The 22,951-nt window shown below is 44.5% G+C and overlaps 11 protein-coding genes across 11 annotated transcripts; 3 read left to right on the top strand and 8 right to left on the bottom strand.

Annotated features, from left to right (window-relative positions):
- Window positions 1-42: 42 nt before the first annotated feature.
- AOL_s00188g247 (uncharacterized protein) lies at window positions 43-858 on the top strand (the record flags this gene model as incomplete). Its single annotated transcript, XM_011128495.1, has 1 exon — window positions 43-858. The coding sequence occupies one exon, from the start codon at window positions 43-45 to the stop codon at window positions 856-858; it is 816 nt and encodes a 271-aa protein (XP_011126797.1).
- A 41-nt stretch (window positions 859-899) lies between these two features.
- Window positions 900-2,677, bottom strand: AOL_s00188g246 (uncharacterized protein; the record flags this gene model as incomplete). Its single annotated transcript, XM_011128494.1, has 2 exons — window positions 900-1,972; window positions 2,041-2,677. The coding sequence occupies 2 exons, from the start codon at window positions 2,675-2,677 to the stop codon at window positions 900-902; spliced, it is 1,710 nt and encodes a 569-aa protein (XP_011126796.1).
- Window positions 2,678-3,349: 672 nt separating this feature from the next.
- AOL_s00188g245 (uncharacterized protein) lies at window positions 3,350-4,129 on the bottom strand (the record flags this gene model as incomplete). The annotated part of the gene is made up of 1 exon (XM_011128493.1): window positions 3,350-4,129. The coding sequence occupies one exon, from the start codon at window positions 4,127-4,129 to the stop codon at window positions 3,350-3,352; it is 780 nt and encodes a 259-aa protein (XP_011126795.1).
- A 669-nt stretch (window positions 4,130-4,798) lies between these two features.
- AOL_s00188g244 (uncharacterized protein) lies at window positions 4,799-5,198 on the bottom strand (the record flags this gene model as incomplete). The annotated part of the gene is made up of 2 exons (XM_011128492.1): window positions 4,799-5,067; window positions 5,144-5,198. 2 exons carry the CDS (start codon window positions 5,196-5,198, stop codon window positions 4,799-4,801), a joined length of 324 nt encoding a protein of 107 aa, XP_011126794.1.
- A 1,108-nt stretch (window positions 5,199-6,306) lies between these two features.
- Window positions 6,307-8,638, bottom strand: AOL_s00188g243 (uncharacterized protein; the record flags this gene model as incomplete). The annotated part of the gene is made up of 10 exons (XM_011128491.1): window positions 6,307-6,833; window positions 6,891-7,086; window positions 7,147-7,316; window positions 7,385-7,482; window positions 7,535-7,624; window positions 7,692-7,816; window positions 7,886-8,047; window positions 8,111-8,184; window positions 8,244-8,333; window positions 8,401-8,638. The coding sequence occupies 10 exons, from the start codon at window positions 8,636-8,638 to the stop codon at window positions 6,307-6,309; spliced, it is 1,770 nt and encodes a 589-aa protein (XP_011126793.1).
- Window positions 8,639-9,430: 792 nt separating this feature from the next.
- AOL_s00188g242 (uncharacterized protein) lies at window positions 9,431-10,228 on the bottom strand (the record flags this gene model as incomplete). The annotated part of the gene is made up of 3 exons (XM_011128490.1): window positions 9,431-9,742; window positions 9,816-9,951; window positions 10,014-10,228. The coding sequence occupies 3 exons, from the start codon at window positions 10,226-10,228 to the stop codon at window positions 9,431-9,433; spliced, it is 663 nt and encodes a 220-aa protein (XP_011126792.1).
- A 2,162-nt stretch (window positions 10,229-12,390) lies between these two features.
- Window positions 12,391-13,539, bottom strand: AOL_s00188g241 (uncharacterized protein; the record flags this gene model as incomplete). The annotated part of the gene is made up of 3 exons (XM_011128489.1): window positions 12,391-12,589; window positions 12,657-13,217; window positions 13,340-13,539. The coding sequence occupies 3 exons, from the start codon at window positions 13,537-13,539 to the stop codon at window positions 12,391-12,393; spliced, it is 960 nt and encodes a 319-aa protein (XP_011126791.1).
- Window positions 13,540-13,691: 152 nt separating this feature from the next.
- AOL_s00188g240 (uncharacterized protein) lies at window positions 13,692-16,151 on the bottom strand (the record flags this gene model as incomplete). The annotated part of the gene is made up of 3 exons (XM_011128488.1): window positions 13,692-14,234; window positions 14,751-15,648; window positions 15,724-16,151. 3 exons carry the CDS (start codon window positions 16,149-16,151, stop codon window positions 13,692-13,694), a joined length of 1,869 nt encoding a protein of 622 aa, XP_011126790.1.
- Window positions 16,152-17,715: 1,564 nt separating this feature from the next.
- On the top strand, window positions 17,716-19,254 carry AOL_s00188g239 (uncharacterized protein; the record flags this gene model as incomplete). Its single annotated transcript, XM_011128487.1, has 1 exon — window positions 17,716-19,254. One exon carries the CDS (start codon window positions 17,716-17,718, stop codon window positions 19,252-19,254), a length of 1,539 nt encoding a protein of 512 aa, XP_011126789.1.
- A 472-nt stretch (window positions 19,255-19,726) lies between these two features.
- AOL_s00188g238 (uncharacterized protein) lies at window positions 19,727-21,333 on the bottom strand (the record flags this gene model as incomplete). Its single annotated transcript, XM_011128486.1, has 2 exons — window positions 19,727-20,042; window positions 20,099-21,333. 2 exons carry the CDS (start codon window positions 21,331-21,333, stop codon window positions 19,727-19,729), a joined length of 1,551 nt encoding a protein of 516 aa, XP_011126788.1.
- A 399-nt stretch (window positions 21,334-21,732) lies between these two features.
- On the top strand, window positions 21,733-22,618 carry AOL_s00188g237 (uncharacterized protein; the record flags this gene model as incomplete). Its single annotated transcript, XM_011128485.1, has 2 exons — window positions 21,733-21,832; window positions 21,912-22,618. The coding sequence occupies 2 exons, from the start codon at window positions 21,733-21,735 to the stop codon at window positions 22,616-22,618; spliced, it is 807 nt and encodes a 268-aa protein (XP_011126787.1).
- Window positions 22,619-22,951: the final 333 nt, after the last annotated feature.

Here is a 22,951-nt window from a genome sequence, read left to right as displayed (position 1 = left end):
TGGTTTCGCGAGGAATATCAAATAATAAGACGAACAGGCGAAATGGTTGATATCCTAAAACGAACACGTCGAACTGATTGTCCAATCGGAGGTGAATTTGATCGTGTCTCCCTCCCTCGGGACTATGGTAGATCTTTGACTTATATCATCGATACGCTGATGCACGTCCTGGATTCTTTCGACGAACGACTCGTGATCTTGAGAGATAACTATGCCGCCCTCTGTCCCGAACAAGGTCTTTCGTTCGAGGTTGCTGTCGAACTAGCAAACTGGGAATGTCAGGACCTTGAAGAAGTAAAGGATATTTCGGCTACGTTGAGTGAGCTGGTCTCTACTGTTACAAAAGCTCGGAACAGGATGTCGAATGTTGGTCAAAACATCGATGGGTTGATCGGAATCGAATCAGGAGGAGGGAATATTGACAGGATAGCTGAACTCGGGCTTGACGTTACTACACCCCAAGACAAGAACCTGGCCGCTCTGGCATATATGATAAATTCAGGACAGGTAAACTACGGACGAAAAACAATCAAAGTCGATTCGGAAGCGAGAAAGGAAGTTGCTCTCTCTTGGCGACGCGTGATATCCCAGCTTGTGGTAGAGATGCGGTATGCACAAGAGTTGCTAAGGTATGCAGAAGACTTCTTAGATACAGAGGAGTTTAATCGGATTGTTCAAGGCTGGGGTGGTAGAGGACGTGCCTCTTGGGGAATACCCGATGTTCTAGAAAGCTTAATAGCGTGGTATCGGTGCTGGATCGATCCTCTGGGCTGGGTAGTAGATTTAGTTGGGAATGCTCTTGCAGACGTACCCGATCCCGAGCCACGATGGAGAACTGGAGGCTTATTAAGTCCGTAAAAACTTGGGGGTGCGCAAGGAAACTAACTCAGGAGAGAAATCTACACCATCTTTTCTGCTAGTTTACACTCCCTTTCCTCGTTCTTTAGAATAGCTCTCCGATAGACCGCCCCAGCTAACCTGTACCACCACTTCCCAAGCCAATATTCACTCTCTACAAGCCATTCGAAGTCACCCAAATCGTGTCGGTGTTCTCCCATGTCAAATAAAGATACTGACATCCTCCGATTGGTAATTTTGTCATGCGAAAATGCAAAGATGGAATAGAATAATCCAAGGAGCAATGAGCAATTATACGCCGACCTTAAAGTTTTAGAGCTCTCCCATCTCTTCTTAACAGATTTTGACATCAAACTAGATATCGCAGCGATAACCATGGTTGCAAGCACTATTACCACTGACACGATGATGAAAGACCGCAATTGAGGTATCTTGTCATCGGCCTGCCATTCCCTAATGTTCATGCCAAACAACGACGTTGCGAATGTCAAAGGCACGAAAACAAAAGCGAGTCTCGTTAATTTGTTCACACTTTCACTCTGAGCGATTGACTGCTTAGCCTCATTTATGGATTCGGTGGCGGCTTCCCTATTCAGTGCATCCGTTACCGCTTGCTGGACCAACGCAGCCTTATCTCTCAAGAAATCTAAGTCTTGAAATGCGCTGTCCAAATTTTCCTCAACGTGAACAACGGTTTCACATTTCGTATTTAGCCAAGGGCTTCTCATGTGTGTTTTGAGAGAAGTTGTTGTAGTAAATATCTCCTGCTGAAACCCTTCGCTCGTGATATATGCGTTGTAAGGGTCTCGCTCCGCGAGATTATGTGGTAGGCGCCGCTCATACAATTTCTCTTCTGCCCACGTCAACAGCATAGAAGTTTCTAGTGCACAGAGGTGAAGAAGTGGAAGGACCAAGTATATTGGATGTTGACACGATAGATTGATTTCCTCAACCCGGAACTCAGATAATCTTCGCAGATATCTATAGGTGAGATTCATTCGGGACGGAACCGCAAGTGATACAGACGACATCTGGGGTTTTCTGATAGTAGGCCGTTCAAAATCTCGCAGCGCAGCCTCAAGATTTTCGGCCGGTGAATCCATAAGCACGAGCACTAGTACCGGTAAGTTGACGAGTCATTGGTGTGGTACCCCCCTGTCTTATATGTATAGGGGTCCTAACCTGTATTTATGCTGACCTTAGCCTTCCCAGGCTCAAGGAGTGCAGCAGTGCTTTTCCCGCCTCCGAAATGAATCTCAATAGGTGACTTTGCTGCCTCCGACGGAAGATACGGCGTTGCAAAATATGTTGATGTTTTCGGGAACAATGTTCCCATATGTTCGATGAACAATCTAGGGTCAATATCAAGCTCATATCCAAGAGTCTTGAGAATATTCCTATCAATTGCTTTGTCGTGGGAAACAATAATTAGGCGTAGTTCGACTACGTCGTCCTGCTCATCCAGCATTGTCCGGACGTCCTCCGCATTGGCGCAAACACCATGAATTATCGGCTGCCAAAGACTTCCATTCGAAGATACGAAGTCGACGAAATACACCGCCGTTGGTTTTTCATCTCCAGCATCATCGTGACGCTCTAGATAGCACTTTAATGCATCAATATCTGGATGTTGATGCACAACTCTGCATATGTAATCGTAATAGTCTTCATACAAGACCTCGGGTGTCTGGGTTTCTGGCAGGCTCAGATCGGATCCCGTCCGAAGAGCCGGGGTGAAGTTGATAGTGAGTGATTCAGCGCTCCCGTGGTCAATTGCATAGCCTTCGATTTCGATTTGGACATCTCGGGTGTCTCTCATGCTGATGACACCAACAAAATACCCTAACCCGTGAGATCTATGAACGTGGACGTGCTGAAAACCGGCCGGAAAGATTCAGGAGTCGACTTCCTGAAGTCTTCGTATATTCTAGCAGGTGTTTGATTCAAAGCTGATCTTGAGAGCGCCAGCTCATCTTTATAGGAAAATTGTTTCTTTGCTCCCGCATAATGGCTGTGCAGGATTCGGTTCCGAGACTATGCAGATTTGGGGTGCATATCACAGAAGTCTAGACATGGTTCGCCGCTGCGGTTTTGGTCTTCGCCTCCAGCTTTGTCAACCGCATTCTCCAATCAGGCCGCACCTTGAAGACCCACCAGCAAAGCCCACCCCTCGAAGGCCAGAAATAGAAGCACTAGGAAAATACAACGCTACAACACAGTTAATCCAACACAAGCAGAGTTGGCGACTTTTCGCATATTGTCGGCAGTTTCGGCTTCGAAGACAGGACATGCAAAGATCCCGAGGTCAGACTGTTATGGTCAATTTGAGGCACCATTCCGAATCAAATTCTATTTTATCATTCGTGTGTATCTAAAATCATTTCCAAATATTAATGTCAAGCCCGCAGTGCATGTGAAGCAATTGCAGGCGATATATACACAGCTGTACTGTAGAGGTAAACAAAAACAAAGCTGGCCTCAATAGAATTGATCAAGGCTTCCCCATATGAACTATATTGATCTTGATGTATTTGACCGATTCCATCGTTTCGGGAGTAGCGTCCGCGTAGAATGGGGCCCACATCCCAGTATGTACAACGAATTTTCCGCCTTTCGCTGCCAGTGGAGGATAACCCCGACTGTGCCTCGTATACTGTACGTACAAGCTTACAAAATCGCGAATCTTCATGATTTTTCGGGGGTTGAGAAGATTCGTGGTATCGTAATCGGGACCTGGGGTTCGGGTAGCATTTTTAGTCGCGAGAAAAGAATGTCCACTACCTCCACCTAGGGCCGCCAGGGCGACAGATTCCGGATCGGATAGGGCCCATCCAATGTAGACGGGGTAGCGAAGTGCGTCGGTCCTGTTAGCGTCTGCTATAATGACAGGGTCATTGCCACATTCGTAAAGTCTGAGGGTTTCTGCGACGACATCTGGGTCGTCTTCTGGGCCGAAGTTTATATCGATTGGGTAAATATTCTCAGTTATACCGCTCCAGTCTTGGCTAGTACGGACATAACCAGTGAAATCGCATATCGCTTCGTGGAGCAAGAATGGTGTCAGCTCTGGGCCGGGCGCTTTGTGCGATTTACCGAAGTATTTTTTGATTTCCGCGTCATCGGTGTTGGGGAGTGCTCTGTATTTCTTTTGGAATATCCTTGTTATGCTAATGTTCCAACGCTTGCAGACAAGCCGAAGAACGGGATATTGGGATCCACCTGCGGCTTCCAGAATGAGGTCTTGGATTTCGGGTGGAATAGACTGATGCATCTTTATCTTATTCTCGTTGGATTCCTTTTTTGCTTCGTTCTTAGCTCCTGTGGCAGTCTGGTTACGAGACTGCTCCTGTGGGTCGTGGCGAAAAGATATCTCTGTACAAGAAGTTCGCCAGATCGCCGCCTTTTATCTACATGAAATTAATTTACCATTCTGATTGAGAGTCAGAAATTCCCCCGTCGATTTATAGTAGCCGTTAACCGCCGACGCGCACCCTTGAAATTTGAACAAAACTGCATTTCAAGGATAAAGATTAAGCATACTAGGCAAAGTATAAAAATCAACTAGTCCATATAGCGTAGGTGCCTACATATTTTCTCTATTTCCATACTAGTGCTTTTCCAGCTTTATGACTGCTGATCTTCTATCGCATTTAGCCTATTAACGCGTATCTCAAAACCACTCGTAAACACTATACGCGAAGACATCCTTCCTTGTATTTCGAGACCGGGCAAATTTGATTAAGGTTTTAGATACTTGAAGACTCCCATGTATTTTCTGTATTCAAGCCTTTGATAAATTGCCTATCTAAAACTTAAACACCAGCTCTGAGTCGACATCTGCGCTAGGTACATGGATAGAAAATCAATAATTCCAAAGTATATGTGACTCCTCCGAGGAATTTTCCACCCGGTATGGTGATATCAGCCTCTATATAAACTCCTATTCATAATCCTCACCCTGCTGACTGCCACGTGCCAATCCACCCTTACGACCGATTTCTTGGACTTCTTCGGTGGGACGAGATCCAAATCCGTGATCAGAGCGAGTACGCTTGTCTTCGGTCCCATCGCTCTTCAGACCGCCATGCTCTGAAGGTTTATAAATCTCATCTGGTTGAGTCTGACCGCCTTTGCGTCCCATTTCGCTAACATGATCGCGATCTTGACCACCAAAGCCGTGTTCGGAATTGACGCGTTTATCTTCGGTACCTTTAAAAATTAGGAACAATGTTAATATCAATACTTTTATTAAAGCTTGGGATTTTTTTATGAGAGAAAAGCGTACCGTCTTCCTTCAAGCCGTTGTTTTCAGTTGGCTTATACTTGGATCCAGAAGACATCTTGAATTTAAGATTTTGGTAGTGTTTTTAATTAAATTTGAGTAGAAGATTTATCTTTGATGTGTAGCTTGTGGATGTATGAGATGTATGTGATGATTGAATATTGTAATTTAGAAAACCGTAGAATTCACTCCCTTTTATAATCTTTATCGGTCACGAGAACTTACCTCAGAGTCTCATACCGTCCTATGAGAGCTTGACATGTCGACACCGTAATGACCATTTAATGTTTGAATTGATCCTGCGTTGCGTCATGGTTGGGTGTTGGATTGGAATTCCATGATATCACGATTCAATCAGTATTGACCATTGATAACGTTGTTTGCAACTCGGATCACGGTAAATGGAGAGCTGTGATATCAGAGCTACGAAGTGGAGTCTCAGTGATCGAGGATCTAAACCAAATGCAACACGGGATGGCCCTACCCTCGAAATTCTCGATCGCGATCGATGTTAACCGAGCGAGAATCTCATTGACCTTTTCGATCTAATCGAAATGTCCCATGTGTATCGCATTCGGATAAAGTGTGGTAAATTATTCTAATGTTCCTGGAACCTGGTTTTACCAACAACGTTACATCGTTGGTTGATATATAATCTCTTCAATTGATTACCTCAGCTTTGGAAATGCAAAAGCTCCAGAAGACGCAATCACGAATGAAGGGCACTAGTATATTGGTATCAAAACTGTCTCTCGATTATCGGTGGTTATATATTTGACAGGGGTACTAGGTGTATGTATACTGGAATAACGTCTGGGTTTTGTCACGAGAATAATTATGATACGCGCGGGAGAGTCGAAACGTTTGAAGCTGACGTCTTTACACTAGGAGAAGTCGTTACAAGTCAAATGTACTAATATGGCTTAACCCTATGTTAACATGTTCAACTCATGATAGCCTTGTATTTCATGGCTTAACGTCGCAATTCTAGTATTCTAGTTTGGGACGAGTTTAAACGTCTGGAATTCCCTTATTATAATGCAATAAGTGATACATTAATTGGCTGCTGGGAACAAGACCATGGCTACCCAAAACAACTAATAACCATGACAGTAAAACAGCAACCAATGCAACATGTATGCACAGCATAATACCTAAGAGTTTGTTTACTTCGAAGAGACAAGAACTGGAACAGCCTTTCCGACCAATCTATGATTTTTGGAGGTTGGAGTAAACGCCTTACACTTTCCTTGCTTCGCCGCTTCCGCCCCTAAAGCTTCGACATCTTCCAATTGAATCTTCTTCTCTGGCAATTCATTATAAATGCCTTTGGCATAGTCAGGACTGATCGCCCAACATTGAGCCAAATACGCCTTCTGCACCTCAGGTCGAGACCACTTGAGGCAAACGGCAGTATTCGAATGTAGCCTAGCTCTCTGTTCGCTACTCATGACACGAAGATATAGCTCTCTGGCTTGGTCATACTCACTTGGGCTACCTTCATGGAAGTGATGGGATTGACGAGAAAGGATGTTGTCAGCAACTGCGACTGGACACTCAGCTTTGTCCGGAGAGAACTTGTTGACAAAGCTATTGGGAACGTAATGCGGATTTCCACCAGTATTGGCATCAGATCTCAATGGCCCGTCAAAATTGATCGAGGAGTATGAGGAGGCCATAAAGGGGCAGTTGACTAATACATCGTTAGCTTACAATACGTAACCGGATCTTGGAGGCGATGGATACATACCGGGAACTTGGTGAAGATTGACCCCAAGTCTGTGATATTGCGCATCACGATAGAAGAAAGTCCTGAATTGCAACAGCATATCAGGGCTCGCTTCAATACCTGGGACGAAACTACCCGGCGAGAATGCCGCTTGTTCAACATCTCGATGGTAATTTTCAGGATTCTTGTTTAGAACAAGCTTTCCAAATTCATGGAGCTGTATTCATGATTAAAATTTTGCTTCTAGTTCTGCAGCTAAGGATCAAGCCGTTCTTACTGGAAATTGCTTTCGAGGCCAAACTTTGGTAACATCGAATGGATCAAATCCAAGAAGCGCCGGATCAGCTTCTTCTGGCGTCATTACCTGGTAGCAAGCAGTCCAGGTCACAGGAGTACCACTTTCAATCGCCTCCCACAGATCGCGCTTTGAAAAATCAGGATCCTCCCCTGAAAATACCTTTAGCATAGACGTCGCGGAATACTTGAGATAACTAGTCGGGATGTTCAACACATACCTGACATCTTGACGGCTTCAGGCCACGTGAATTGTTTCTGTCCGTGATCCGCCTGGAAATGATACTTGATGTAAACGAACTTTCCCTCCGCATTAACCCTGAAAATAGTTAGATATGCAATGTAGAAAAAAAGACGTTGAAGATACAAACCATTTGAAAGTGTGACAACCGTAGCCGTGATTGAAGCGCCATCCAACCGGGGTACCATGATCACTGAAAAACATCATCCCGGCATGATTACTATAAGAGCGGGATCAGTCCTCTATCCCTCAGGGGCAAAGAGTTGAATTGACCCAATTAGGCAGACCTTTCTGGAACATTGGCCAGAAAATCGAAAAGGCTATTGAAATCCAAGAGGAAATTGGCTGGGTTTCGTTGTTGGGAACGAATAACGTCCGGTCCTTGGATGGGATCTCGGCAAAAGAAAATCGGCTAAACAAATTAATTAGTTAGATCTGCTCACTAAACTTCCAGCTTTGGCTCCATATGCATATAAAATACCCAATTGAGCCCAACAATATCATAATTTCCTTCGCCGGTGTAAAATTTGATGGCAAACCCACGAGGATTACGACCCTCATCCGGAAACTCTTTTCCAAATGTGACAGTCGAAAACCGGACGAACACAGGAGTTTTTTGGCCAGTTTTTTGAAGGAAGTCAGCCTTTGACATCAGTTAGCTTTCAGTTTCAATTTTCGACATTCTCATAATTCCAATGCGATGTACCTTAGTTAAATTTGAAACTGGTTTTGTGCACTCGAAGTATCCGAACGCACCGCTACCGCAAGGATGGACCATTCCTATCGCAAGGAATAAGCGCTATGCGATAAATAATTTTCGAACGAATTCCGCTACTTACGCTCCAATGTTTTACTCCGGTTGAAAGTTTGTTGCTTTTGCATAAGAAACGTATCGCTTATGACGGGAATGCCACCGACGTTTAGAGAGTCTACAATTTAAAAGAGGCCGTCAGTGCCAGCTTAATAGTACCCATTGTATAAAATGAAGATACATACGTGCTGGGTCAGGCCAAGGGGCGCCTTCGTTGTTCGTAAAGTATGGTCCATCATCCTTTCGCTGGTGCGCCGCGATAACACCGGAGATTTTGGCAGCAGTAATCGCCGGTCCGTCGTTAGCACCTTGGAATAGGCTAGCTCTTTGCGCAGCTCTAGGATCTACTCCAAGGCTTCCGGCTATTTCTGAGGCCGCTTTCAAAGGATGTTTGAGAGGGCTTCCCGTTCCAGTGTTCGACATTTTTGCGTATTCTCTGTTTTACAAAGTAATATGGTGGTCGTCCCGTTAGATAGACAGTTTCGCTAATTTCTAGAGGTAGGAAAGAAGCTGCGCAATGTGTGTTCTCTTATAAGTTTCTACTTTGAAGCGCACAGGCCGGCCGCGGGATCGTTTTTTTCTGAGAGTATATGCTTTTGAGGGGACTATTGCGTTTTATTACGTCTACAAATGCGTAATTGTGGGTTCACAAGCCAGGGGAATGAGTGGATATCCGGATCACGGATAGCTAGAAGGAACTGGAAATGAGGGGAATATGCTTTACGGCTTGTTATAAAACTCTCTAAAAGGTGGGTGTAATAGACGTATAAGTGCTACTGACGGATGTTTCCGAGACTCCATAAGTCAAGTGGTTGGTTTTATAATTCATAACATTTATCCCCGATGTGACGTATTGCAAAAGACTTCACAAACTTATTTTTTCGAGCGGCTAATACAATCTCGGAACGATGGGATCCAGCGTCGATGGTTTACTGAAGCTCGAAATTTTGGTTATAGCTGCCTCTCTATGAGCTCAGTGCTGGCTTATTCCGTAATCCGGATTAATCCCATGAGAATGCTTTCATCAACACCGCAGAATATTTTACACATAAACCACTCCAGTTTTATTCGATAAAACGAAGGAAACTAGTTTTGGCTCTCAAAAACCCTATAGTAAGGTAAAACAGGGATTATGCCAAAAAAAAACAAATTTAGTAAGGAAACGTCTTTCATCCATCTGTCCCATTATGCCAGCATATACGTATCTAGTCCCAATTATGGAAACTTACGGAAGACATCCATAAGCTTATCGAGCGGTGCAGCCATGAGCCCAGCCACAGTCTCAAATGGAGGTTTATCCGGAGCACTGGGATGTGACCTCGTTGGAACAAAAAGCTTGGTCCTTTCGAAGCTCCTAGCATAGCCGTCTGACGAATCGGAGTCTAACTGTCGCTCTAGGGCTGGAAGGTCGTTATTTTCTTCGTCTTTGATATGTTCATTAAGATCCTTGAACAAATCCTGAAGAGTTTTCAAGAACTCGGGATCTTGAGCCTTCATCGATTGGAACTTGTAGAGCATGTTTTTGACCTATAGACGAGGTGTATTAGATATATCATTTGTATATTTATTTGGAAAACCCTCTGAATCAGCTTTATCTCACCTTTTGATGGTCTTCTCGATCTTTATCAGCCATTTCCTTGCCCTTGGCTCCCAAGTGCTTTTCAAATGCTGGATAGACAACCAGTTCTTCTCCGATGCTATGCCTAGCTAACTCCCAGGTAAACAAGTTTTGATATCTGTAGGATTGGGACCAAATTAGCTTCCGGACTGATAATAGAAAAAAGTATTGAAGGCTTACCGGGTCTGGGTGTCTAAGTCATCCGTTCCAACGATCTTTTCATAGTACTCATTCAATTCTGAATGGTCGCGTTTAATGGCGTCTGTTAAGGCTGACATCATGGGCCGATTTGCAAAAGCCGTTCCGTTGAATTTTGCTTGGTTTAGAACGAATGGCCGTTGAATTAATCTGCCACTATATCTCGGGGCTGTTCTAAGGAGTACGGAAGTCTGCATTTTCAAATATAATACCGGGAACCTATTTAAATAAAGGTTGATTAAGTAAGTTGTGTAAAATATGGTACGTATAACTCAGCCATCTGACATGTCCCGTACCCCGGATTAATGTATTATATATATCATTTTCCTGTGATAACAAGTTGTTCGTACCTATTTGCTTTGAATTAGCACGTCACTCAAGCGCAATATTTGGAAGGAGCTCAAGAAAGAAATCTATCACCGACTGAGTTTCGACAGAGTATATGCATCTGTACGTATACACGGCTGCGACCAATAATGACAAAGGAGTTTGTAATAGCTCATAGTTACGTCCAATTGACGAATTATATACGTTCTATATCATCTCAATTGACGTCTAGACATTTCTGTATGTTGCAATGTCGTCATGGAAATGACGTATGTATCTACCCAAACATTCGGACTGAGTTGGACGAAGCCAATTACAACGTCGTCAATACTAATAAAATTTTGGCACAATTTCCGCCAGGCTAGCCGTTTGACGTTTAAATCGTCTTGGGGGCCGTTTTGAACCCCATATTTCGCTGATCTTTAAATACCTTAGATTCCAGTTATTAAAATTTTAATCCGAGGTTCAGAGACCAGATATGTGTCGACAAGGATGCTGTCTTCCTGTTTGTTTGACGGGTCGGCTGGCGGGTCGGCTGGCGGAACCTGCCGATCCCCTCAGCAATACATCCGGCAAATTCTACGATGGTAAGACCCGATACTTTCTCGACCTCTGATTGGATAATTAATACTAATAACAAGTGACGTTGCACTATTCGCATATGCGGCAGCTTCAAACAAGTAGTAGCTATGTCTGTAGTCTGTAAGCTTTTCGTGCCGAAGTTCGGTATAATCAGCCGATTGCAATGTGCCGATTATCCTGAATTCATGATTAAGGGCTGGTGTATATATAGAGTTATTAAGAAAAGACACATAGGAAGATTCCTTATATAGCGTGCCAAAACGAAAAAAATAGGTTAGATACTCAAATCGATTGTATACACTCAAATCGGCACCAGCCACAGCTATATACACTCAAATTTACACCAGCCACACAATACTCGGCCTTAACACCCATAGTAAATCCAACTTAGAGAATTTCAAGACTTATATATTTTTACCACGCATGCTGGGCAGGCGGGGTTCACTTGCAGGAAGTTCACTAGCAGGCAGTTCACTAGCAGGCAGTTCACTAAGTAACTGGCAGGTACTGGGACAGCTACTGGGACAGCTACTGGAATAGCTACCGGAACAGCTACCGGAACAGCTACCGGAACAGCTCCTGGAATAGCTGCTGGAATAGCTAGCTAAGCTACTAGGCAGGCCAGTAAACAGGCCAGTAGACAGGTTAGTAGATAGGCTAGTAGACAGGCAGGCAGGCAGGCAGGTAGGTAGGCAGGTAGGCAGGTAGGTAGGTACCTAGGTAGGCAGGCAGCTAGGCGAGTCGGAAGATAGATGTTTTAAAAATTTTCTAAGTTAGCTTTAGTATGGGTATTGTAGATACATTAAGGTCGAAGACTGCGTGGCTAGTATAAACTTGAGTGTATATAGCTGTGGCTGGTGCCGATTTGAGTGTATACAATCGATTTGAGTATATACCTACAATCGACTTGAGTATATAGACTATTTTTTTTCGTTTTGGCCCGCCATACCTTATGTTAAAGCTGTGGTCAAAACATTCCTACATTACAAGTGCATCGCACACGTTAAATTTAGAAGCCTCCACTCCAAGCGCGGATACATATATTAAACTAACACTAAATTATCATCCAATCCATCATAACCTCCTCAATAGAAAACAAGTCTGAAACTCCAAAATCAGTTAAACTCTCATAACTTTCTTTTTCAGTCATCGATTCAGATCCTTGAGGAGCTAGACTCTGTCTCGAAAATTCCGCACGCTCTCGCCAATAAACCCTTTTCTGCTTATTTTCTAGGTGATCATAAGATAGAGAGAGCATATACTCAAGGCGACAAAGCCTTTTCTTAACTTCACTGTAGCCATCGCGGTAGAATGATGTAGAATCCCAAGGAGAAGAAGAATAGTTCGTATGAGCTGTCTCTAGGTTGTGACTATAACGAGCGAAGATACAGTCGTAGTCTTTTAGTTTGCGCTGGCATCACCTCAGTATACTGATAAGAGGTTTAACTACTTACATTGCATCATCGTGTTTACGGAGGTCTCCCCGTACCCATCCGAGCAGAGCGTTGGCGGTAGTAGCATAGTGCAGCATATAGTCGATTTCGCGACACTGCGCGAAAAATAATACTGCTGATCCAATAGACTTTTCAGCAGCCTCAAGCTCCTTTTGCCCAATTTCAATCATCCCTAGGGTAATATGGGCATAGCCGCTGAATTTTAGAGGGGAATAATTGTAAGCCCGGATTCGACAACTATTCCTCGAGACGTTAAACTCACCATCGATATGAGTTATAACAGTCCCAGCTCGTAACGTCCAACTGTTCTTGAGGAACACTCGGCATAAACACTAGTTTCCACTCATCAAACCATGTGCCTGCCGAAGCACTCTCCCTCTCAAGCCCATACACTGCGGCTTTCTGTTGTCCTAGGCCGTGAAGGCATCGTGCAATTTTTGTACTGAAAACAATCAACCTCTTCATTGGCCACATAACCACCCTTTTACCGTTGGCTACAGAATGGCCTGCGAATAAGGATTTGAGACTATCGGCGTCACCTAAAATTCCGCTACTGCTCAGTTCATACCAACAGGTTGCCAAAAGTTCACCTGTTTGGCTATAGTGCACTATCGCTGCATCCCAGTCACAGTTTCTTGAGGCGTTAGCTCCATAAATTGTACGAAAAGCCGCCAATTCAAACGCAACGCTGGCGCCTTCTCCGAATATGTAGGATCCCTCTCTAATTCGACGCAGTACTGGTCTAATACCTGTAGGCCAATTCAAGTATCCTGCAACCTGGTCTAATGCAGACTCATTACTTCCTCCACGAACAATAATGGCCCTAAAATAAAGAATTTTATCAATATAATAAACCTTCAGTTAAGCTCATGAACCCCACAGTGATACAATACTAATACTAACTTGTGCCAAAAAAATAGGCTGACCAGCAATTTATGCACTTACCCAATGTCCTGCCGTAACCTTGTAAGGGAGGTCCAAATAAATACCAGCCGGTATGGAACATTAAAATAATTGACGAGTAAGCGGTACGCTTCCGGAAAATACATAGATCTCGATACTTGCTTCTTGACAAGGCTCGTTGAAGATGTAGGGCCCGGGCCATTAGTCTTTCTGAATTGGCGCAGAGATACGATGTCTGACATAAATGTAGATGACAGATTGGGGGAGCCTTTTTCTTCAATGCAGGTGATCTTTTCAGCCAAGTATCGCCGGAAGGTACCACCAAACTGATAAAAATTAGAATAAGATCTTGGGAAGCCTCCTAATAACCGACGCGCTCCCCGTAAGGAATAGGTCAATTTATCCCAGCAAAACTGGCCATTTCAGTTGCACGATTTGACGTTTCCTTTAACTGGGTTCCGCCGAAAATACTAGTTTCTGTAACCAGTTCATCTACTTCTTTTGGTTGTAAGCGTGCCGCTATCTGATAGCTGATTTCATCTTCTAAAGGATTTGAGGTGAAGCACACAGCTAAATGGAGTATAGAGGTATCGGTAAGTTGGGCGGTCATACGGCTGATCTCATCATCCCATTGAGATATTATCTCCCTATATCGCAATTTTGGGGTGATGGAATCTGTACTCTCACGTTTTGTCGTTTGGAAGTGATTCTCTGCAGCTGCCAAGATTTCAAAATCCACGTAGCCCTGCCCACAGATATCCACGATACTAATGAGACCCAAATTAACAGCTTCTGCAGCAGCATATATTAAAGAAGGAGAGCTTCCTATCGCCGCAATCAATCTCGCCTCTTGTGTTCTGGTGGTGAGATCAAAACTACTAAAGCTGAGACTCTTAAATAACTGAATTGCAGAATCTCCGACCAAATCAGATACCTCCTAATAAAACCATGATTCTGGGAAACAGGGCAGTCTTTTCATATTTATTTGTCCTTGCATAGCCCCATCAGAAGAAGCTTTCCAGGAGAGGTGCAAACAAAGTTCAGGATCTCTGGTCGTGATAATAATAGAGCCCTTCGAACTGCGGGGCCAGCAGCCTTCTATGGCTTCAACATCAACGACATCGTCGAATATCAGAAGCCACGGTAAACCTATCTCCATAATGTGAGCAAACTATTCCTAGTATCGGAGCAGTCTTATTTAAGTTGAATTCGACATACCACACGAACTAAGATAATCGACAATTAACTGGGCCCCTGAGGTTTGAAAATCAAGTTCGAGGTTCAGACTTTTAGCAAAATCTAAAAAGGCACTTTTTGCACTCTCCTTCGTTTTTGCGTCGATCCAAACAATGTAGCTATATGGTGGATCTATTTTATTGGCGTGTATACTGGATGAAGGGCTAGATATTCTATTCTCTGAAGCTGATTGAAGTGTCGGTAAACCGCCGCCTACTTTGTGGGCATATTCAAGTGCTAATCTCGTCTTTCCGGTACCAATTCCACCCCAAAGGACGAATACACGAGTGTTTTCCTTGCAATCAATCTCCCCTTCGGAATTTATGATTGGAAAAACCTCATACTCGGTTTCCTTGAAAACTGTTAAAGAACCGCGTTGAACAACCGTTTTAAGGCTGAGGTATGTTTCAAGCCTGGCCAAAATATCATCGCGCCCTATAAGTCTGCCATTTGGAAGATTAGGTATTTGATGGACAATAGGCTTCTGCCGCCGAGTGAGTTCTATCTTCCTACGCCACCATTGCATTGCAATCGTAACGCTACCGGATTCGGTAGCAGTTACCCTAGGCTGTTCGGATAACACATATCCGTGATTGGGATAGTCATAATGATATCCGTTATAGATGTCAGTTTGGAATATCGGTAGGCTAAATACCGAGATATTGGATACCCTAGTCCATGTTAGTTGAGATAGGGTGGATAACGCAACGCCGCGTTCAGAACCTTCTCTACTCCAAATTGAAGATTTTGATAGATTAAATCCAGATCTCCTATACACCCAAGATGTAGTTAAATCCTTCTCGAAAGCTAATGAAGAACTTTGAGGTTGTCTAGTAGCTCTTATGCTCAACGGTAGGGACGGTAATGAAAACTTCGCAGAAAGGCTGCGCGTAGTAGACTTTGTGGTCGAACTGGTCGAGTCCCCATCCTTGTTATCTGAACCACGGATTGTAGCGATATCTGGGGCAGGAAGAGCTAGCCCCCCAAAAATGCTGGCCTCGTGGATGTACTTGCGATGCTCGAGTTGAGCTAGCAGGCCTTGATTTTGTTGTAAGGCTCCTTTAACCGATCGGCAAAGATTTTCCGTTAATTGTGCTGCTTTCCTTTGAGAAGAACTACATAGGTATATAATCCACACGGGATCCACCGAAAGTCAGACTGATTAATTGACCCTGGAAGAGGGGACTCACGCATTAATGATATTAAGCATTAGCGAAAGAGAGGCTTTATGATTTTGCAGCCTTCTGACAACGTCTAGAATGTCCTTCTCTCTCAATACCCATTTACTCCTGTCGAAAGAAGAAATTTCATCACCAGTCTTTACAAAATCGAGGTGCTTCTCAAGGTCTGAATATGTAACCACAAATCCAGTTAATGTAATTGAGATATTTTCAATTGAGATTAAGGACTTTCGATAAGCCGCCACCTGTTCTTCCTCGTTGATATAGGCTTGGACACCCTTGAGAACGATGCTCGTCTCATTAAGTTCAAGCATCATAGTTCTGACAGAGTCCGGGACATCTGCGATTTTGTTTGAGATGTCTACGAGCCATGGGATGAACTTAGCGCTAGCGGCGATTAAACCGACTATCGACGCCGCAAGGCCTATTGCCTCCATATTTTAGCTCTGCAGTATCGATATCGATATAAACGAAGGGTTCTCAAAAAGCCGACCGTGCGCGATCGATCTTTAAAGAATTCGTTGACAAGACCAATATTTTTATAGTAACATTCAGAACAAGATAAGTAATATAGGTAGATACCTAGACGCTGTGGACTCGGGGGTGGGATGTGTAACAGCTGGTATCGTGATATCGATGGAATAAATAATCGACACCACCGATCGAATCTTTGATCGTTCAGCCTCGAACGTTCGAACGCGAGGACAACTTCGCGTTGGCCAATATAGATGTCCACAAACCTTGCATATGAGGCTTAATGTTTTCGGTGTCCAATGCCGTCGAGAGGTCTGCGGACTCGCAAGCTCGAAATATATCTCAAACTTATCATTATCCTACGAAAAACTGTTCATTGGCTCTAAAACGTCTAATTCGCTCCCTAGCCCTGTCGCTTACATGTGGTAATCACGAGACTGGCTTGTAATTAAGACCTTGTACAATTATACAATATCAACAATTATGTTCTAACGCTACCTATAGCCTACCTGCAATTAACATGACAATGAATGCCATTTAGCTGAAGTTTCCAGTGACACAAAACTCGGGCCCAACTAAGCGGGATCTTCCACTCTAGTTCTAGGCTTGACCTTTATATTTATCTAGACTGGCTCAGAAGTTATATGACCACGGTCTCTACGTGCATTAGATTTAGGGTCTAGTAGTTTATAACATAGCCTATGTCTCGATCAATAGTAAGTTTTATAAATAACGTATTAATTTTAACAAGTTATTTTCTACATTAAAATTTAGATTCTACCGGGAAAATCAGATCCGCTAGGCCGCCTAGTAAAATCGATTTAAATCAGACACATCCTAACGATCTAAATTCGTGAGAAGATTATTCGAAGCCAACAAATGGTACATCGAAAGCTTTATCTCTAGTATACTTGTCCCATGACTCCTTTCTTCGTAAAGAATAAGTTTACAAATTTAGCAGCATATGTTATCACCAAATTAAGAGGCACAGAATTCAATCATGCATGTCTCCGCTGTCAGTTTGTTGCATTTTCCGCGTTGGCGCAATTGCGCAAACCGCCCAGACCAGCATTCGCAAGCTGGAATTGCCCCTGCGAACGTCTCTTCGACAAGCAACCTGCCGCCAGCACAAACCGCCAGCCTTGTACGCGTAAGACAGCCTCGTCGTCGTCGTCGCTTGCCTGCCCACCGCGCCCCCGATAGATCGAAACTAGTACTTTCCAGGCCACTCCGAATAATCTTATAAATCCTCTTCCTCATCTTGATCATGTCACGACGGGAGTCCCTTAATCCCGTTTATCGCAGGCCGAGTTCTTTAGACCCTAGCTAGTGTACAGCATCTACGATCTCTGTCGACTGCAAGATAGGTACATACCTACATACCCCTCAAACGGTATCAGCACATATCAATATCAACATCGACTCGGCCGTCTACCAACCTATCTTTGAACGGATCACCTGTCAACAATCAGCCCTCTTCATCGTCAAGACACCATCGCAGCTTCATACTACCCCTCAGCCGTCAAAATGGTCACCACTCACATTCTGAACGACCCGGATGCTCTAATCGGGACCTTCTTCCACCTGACGAACTACCCAAATGCTTCCTTCGCTATCCAAACCCTCCAAAGGGTCGCGTCGCTCGTCAAACCCATTATGCGTCGCCACTCCTTCCGAATCGCAAAACTCGCAGAGTTCTACCCAGAAATGGAAACGAATCTTCTCGGTCTGAACACTTCATTTCCCGGAACATCGAATCTCCCTATCATTCAGTTAAGATTACGACAACCACGTGATCCTCGGATTTTCTTACCATATGAAAGTATAGTGCAGACTATGTTGCATGAGCTTACACATTGTGTTCATGGGCCTCATGATGATAAGTTTTGGAAGATGTTTCGGTCCTTGCAAGGGGAGCTTGAGACCTTGAAGTATACGGGGTATACTGGAGAAGGGTTTATGGGCAAGGGAGAGGCGTTAGGTGACGTTCCCAAGGGGCTCAGTAACCATGAAGCCAAGAAGAAAGCGAGAGAAGCAGCTGAGAAGAGGAGAAAAACTGTTCAAGGAAGAGGGAGGATACTCGGATCAGGTTCTTTGGGGCCTATTAAATGGTTGATTGAGGATCGTCCCGGAGGTTCATCAACCTTGAAGCCAAAGGACGGAGCTGGGAAGAACAGGAGTGGAGCTGGGTCTGCCCCTCCAATCAATAATGCCCCATCGCCCTACGCTACACCCCAAGGAACGGCCGCAGAAGCCGCACTTAAGAGGCAATGGGAAAAGGAGAGAGAAAAGGATAAACGACGTGTCTCGGGACCAGTTAGAGAAATACAACCACCTTCACGCCCACAAGAAGGACTATGCTCCGGCGTCCGACATTCAACGGCTGAAGCCATCGAGCGAGAGATCGCACAAATGCATGGATTCGAAAGTGTCGCACATATGGAAAATGCGAACGAGCGGGCTATCATGCTTGCAGCAATCGAGCTTCTGGAAGAAGCCGACCGAGAGGAGGAGAAAATCAAGGCAAGGGAGCGAGAACAGCAAAATCAGTCGCAACCTTCGTCATCATCACATGGGCCCCGTGAGGTCATAGATCTCACGGGTTCTATCACACCAAGAAATATCCAAAGAACACAATCAGCGCCAGTTCTCCCAGGCCATTCTGTATCAACTGTTCCTATCGTCTCACCAGGCTGGAGCTGCCCGGCCTGCACCTTCCGCAACGAAGAGAGCCACTTACAATGCTCACTGTGCAGAGTTGAACGTAACACGAAATTGCACGATGACAGTGAAACGAGGGCACAGATAATCGCGCTCAGGGACTTCGAGAGGCGTAAGGCAGAAAGAACTCAAACCTTCAACGCTGGAAAGGGGAAGGGTGTGGATAGATCTATGCCACAGTCAACTCCAACGCCTTCAGGATCTAGTGGTGGCGGTTCTGGAACGCTTAGAAGGGATATCACTATCCATGGTCTCCCAACTTGGAAGTGCCACTCCTGCGGTTGGTTTGTCAGGCAAGAGTGGTGGACTTGTAGCAATTGTGGGACCATGAAACTAGAGCCCTAGACACCTTCTATGCTAGAGCTACAGCTGTGACCAACTTTACGGGTATTTTAAGCGACAAGCTCTTTGTTTTGGTATTTTCGTATCACTCATCATGGCATTCTCTTTTTCACTGTATTATTCAGACTTGTCATCATTGATTTGCATATTCCAGCGGCGTATTACCCTCCATTATTTGTACAAGAGCATAAGATATATCCTTCCATAGGGCAAACAACTTCCTTCCATCTTTGTCATAGCCTCATGTATTTCGCAAACAGCCTCGTACTGGCAACGTAATCAAGCTTACGTGGGCCTGCAGAGGCCCGACTTGAAAACCCATACAGAAAACAGAACACCCCTACGCTCTGACCACAGTGAGTTTGGATTGCGAAGAGTTTAAAATTATCTCACTGCGGAGTTTTCACCATCAAACTCCATATTCTTCAGTATCGTACACCCACAAAATCATAGACTTTTAACGAAGGCTAACGAGCTAATCATCTTCCATGAACCCTCCAAATCCTTTCCTAAATGCCTCAACCGTGTACAACCGCTCGTTGACTGAATCTACTGCTGTTTCTTCAACAAGTTGCCCCTCAAATGGTTTACCTCCAAAGAAATCACTTGCTATTGTCTCCCCTTCTGTGAGGTCCGCATACGAAACTAGAGTGCCTTCCTCCGAGTCGGCGCCGAAGTATACTCTAGACCCTTGTACTGTGAGTGAGGTTACTGACCCTGCAGCTTTTATGTATCCTGCGTATTCTAGTTGGTTATCTGTGGTATGCTTATACCGTAATATCGCGGGTATTCTATAGGATCCTCGTTAGTATTGGTAATCTCAGGGCTTAAAAATCCCAATACATACCCTTCTAAAACTACAATGACCTCCCTGCCATCTACCTCCGATATTTGGGTAACCGCAATCGTGATATCCACCTCAGGCTCGCCTTCCTCTTTTCTCTTTCTCTTCTTGTTGTATCCTCTTAGCTTTTCTGTTAGAGCTTTGGCCTCTTCGTGATCCAGAATTGCATCAACATGGGTCTTCATGTCCGCTCTTTGAAGTAATTTCCCTGCTTTCCAATCCCATAGACCAAGCCAATCGTCCCCACCACCAGAAACTAGTAGATTGTTTTTCGTAACCAGTAGACAGTTTACAAACGCTGTATGGCCTAGGCAGAATCCATGAATGACATGTGTTAGTGGATAATTTGTGATCCGAATATGCTCGTCCCTGTCGGCTGTGATTATGTATTTCTTGATGTCACCTGAGCTGCCATTTTGCTGATGTGATGGTGGTGAGATTGCCGTTGTGAGTGTCGTAAGCAATGATACGTGGCCTAATAAGAGTTTTCCTTCGCTGCTTTCTTCTAGTTCTGATGGAAATGGAATTTTGTATGAGAATACATCGCCGAACTTGTCGCCTACCAGTACTGTGTTCGGTGTTAAAGTTATCGCTGAAGGTCGTTTATGAAGCACCCATTCCTTTACAACCTCCAAAGTATCTAGATTGTGCAACCGCAATGTTTTATCCTCCAATGTTGTTATTGCGAGTAGATTCCTATTGATAATTGGGACCACTTGACCGATATAGTTCGGTTGAGGCGGTGTAGGAGGTTTTGCAGCATTCTTGGCCTTTCTCTTTTCACTCTTCTTCTGATTTCTTGTCTTTTTATCTGACTTTTTGGCTTCAGCGCTTGTCTCCACCGATTCTGAAGTCTCTACAGGCGCATTTGATGCAGCGGAAGGGCTTCTTTTCCGCTTTCCAGCAGCTGAACTGACAGATGGTGGGGAATCCGTCATCACGACGTCGGTTGATTCTACATTTCCCTCTGTTTTTGTAGTTGTTGCAGCGATTTCTTCTTCTTCGTTGGTCGGTAATGCTTCTGCAGCATCTCCACTTTCTTCGGGTTTATCAGCGACATCTGGAGCTTGGGATTGAGGTTTCCCTTGAATGGGAGCAGGTGGCGCTTTCCATGTTGCGACGGTCTCGTGAGTGGTTGCTGATATTGCATAAACGGTTTCAGCAATAGCAATGAATAACTTTGGAGAGTCGGATGGGGCGAAGGCAATTGCCTGGACTGGATGTCGCCGCGATGTCATCTTCGTGGTAATTCCTTCCCGCAGTATTAAGTATTGTGATAGCCAAGGAAAAGTTGGATATTGAATTTAAAGAAATCCTGCTGCTGAGTCAGCCGTGTCACGTGATCGGGCAGCTTTGGCGAAAGGACACAATTCCATTCTGGAAAACACCGACAAAGAAACAAAGGCTGCGGGCAGAACAGGCCATTTCGTCCTTTCTTCATCACCATCTCTTCATCGCCATCCCTCCCTCCGTCCGCACCTACCAGCATAGTCTTGCTGACTTCAGTGCTATTCCGACCAGCCTAGAGATCATACCATATTGTCACTACGGACTACGTATTATAGAAACTTCTTCTAGTTTTCTGCCCACTAGCGGTCTTTTCTTTATCGCAGAGTCGATAAGCCAAGTCTGTCAAGATGATTAACCTGACGACTTTGATTCCTCCAATTCTTTACATTGTCATCATCGTTGGTTCGATGGCGACGTTCTCTTCACTCTATAGGAAGAGGAAGGCTCGTATGTTTTTTCTCTTATCTGCACCTATAATACCTGTTGATAAGAATATCCTGCTAACCGCCATTATCGAATTTTATAGAAGCCGCAGCTTCCATGGAACCCTGGTTCCCACAATCCATCGCTCGCGATATCTACCTCACCCTACTCCACCTTCCGGATACTCCAAACCCCCCTAAGGTCCCAGACTCAGTTCTCCGTGCAGCTCTTCTTCGTCGCGCTACAGATGTCATCCAAAAGGCCATTGTCATCCGTCAATCCAAGGGTCCCCTCCAGGCTCTCCTTCAAAAGGGTTCAGTTGGTGATGACACCTGGGCTCAATTCCTAAAAGCCGAGCAAGACATCGACGCTGAAATTAAGGAAGTCGCCGAAGATGCTATGGCTCTATCCAACCAGAACCAGCAGTGGGCGCAGTTCATCTTCCAGTCTGCAGCTGAGATGCTTACTAACGAGCGGCTACGTACCAAACTTGAGGAACAAAATGTTAAGTCGCAGGAGTGGTCTGAGTGGTGGGGTAAGAGGAACGAAAAGGTTCGCAGCGAGTTTTTGGCGAGTGAAGGAGTCGAGGAGATCGGACAAGGCACATCGGTTAATCCTGCTGCTGTTTTCACTGGTTTGGTCGAGAAGAAGGCTGGTAATGTTAGCGATGAGGACGGTGTTCTTGTTGAAGCCGAAGTCACCTCGCCTACCACACCAAAGGAATCGAAGAGCAGCAATAAGAGCACACCAATTGCCACACCTACCAGCACACCCAGCGGTAGCGTCAGGAAGAAGAAGGGTAGAAAATAAATCAAGATTCCTGTACGATTTTCTTCTTGAGCAGAAAGCGCTACAAGGGGTTGGGTGGAAGTTGTATATGGTAGTGCAGTGCAGTGCTAGCATTTGAGGAATGCAAAAAACTTTTTTTCTATTCTAGATTAAATGACTCTTTTGGCGATTCTTGTCTATTTGTTTCCTCCCTATGAGTCTGATATCACTTTTGGCATGTCGTTCGGCGTTCTCTGTCCCCTTTCCTCGAACCTTTTGTATTCTTTACTTGTCCTTTAAGCTCATACACACCCTTCACTTCTCTGTGCATATTGGACATAATATAATTGCTATATGTAACACGATATCTTTCAT

The sequence above is a fragment of the Orbilia oligospora genome (assembly GCF_000225545.1).
Source record: "Orbilia oligospora ATCC 24927 unplaced genomic scaffold scaffold00188, whole genome shotgun sequence".
Lineage (NCBI taxonomy): Eukaryota > Fungi > Ascomycota > Orbiliomycetes > Orbiliales > Orbiliaceae > Orbilia > Orbilia oligospora.
The sequence above is the reverse complement of the archived record's forward strand: the minus strand, read 5'-3'. Positions and strand labels throughout refer to the sequence as shown.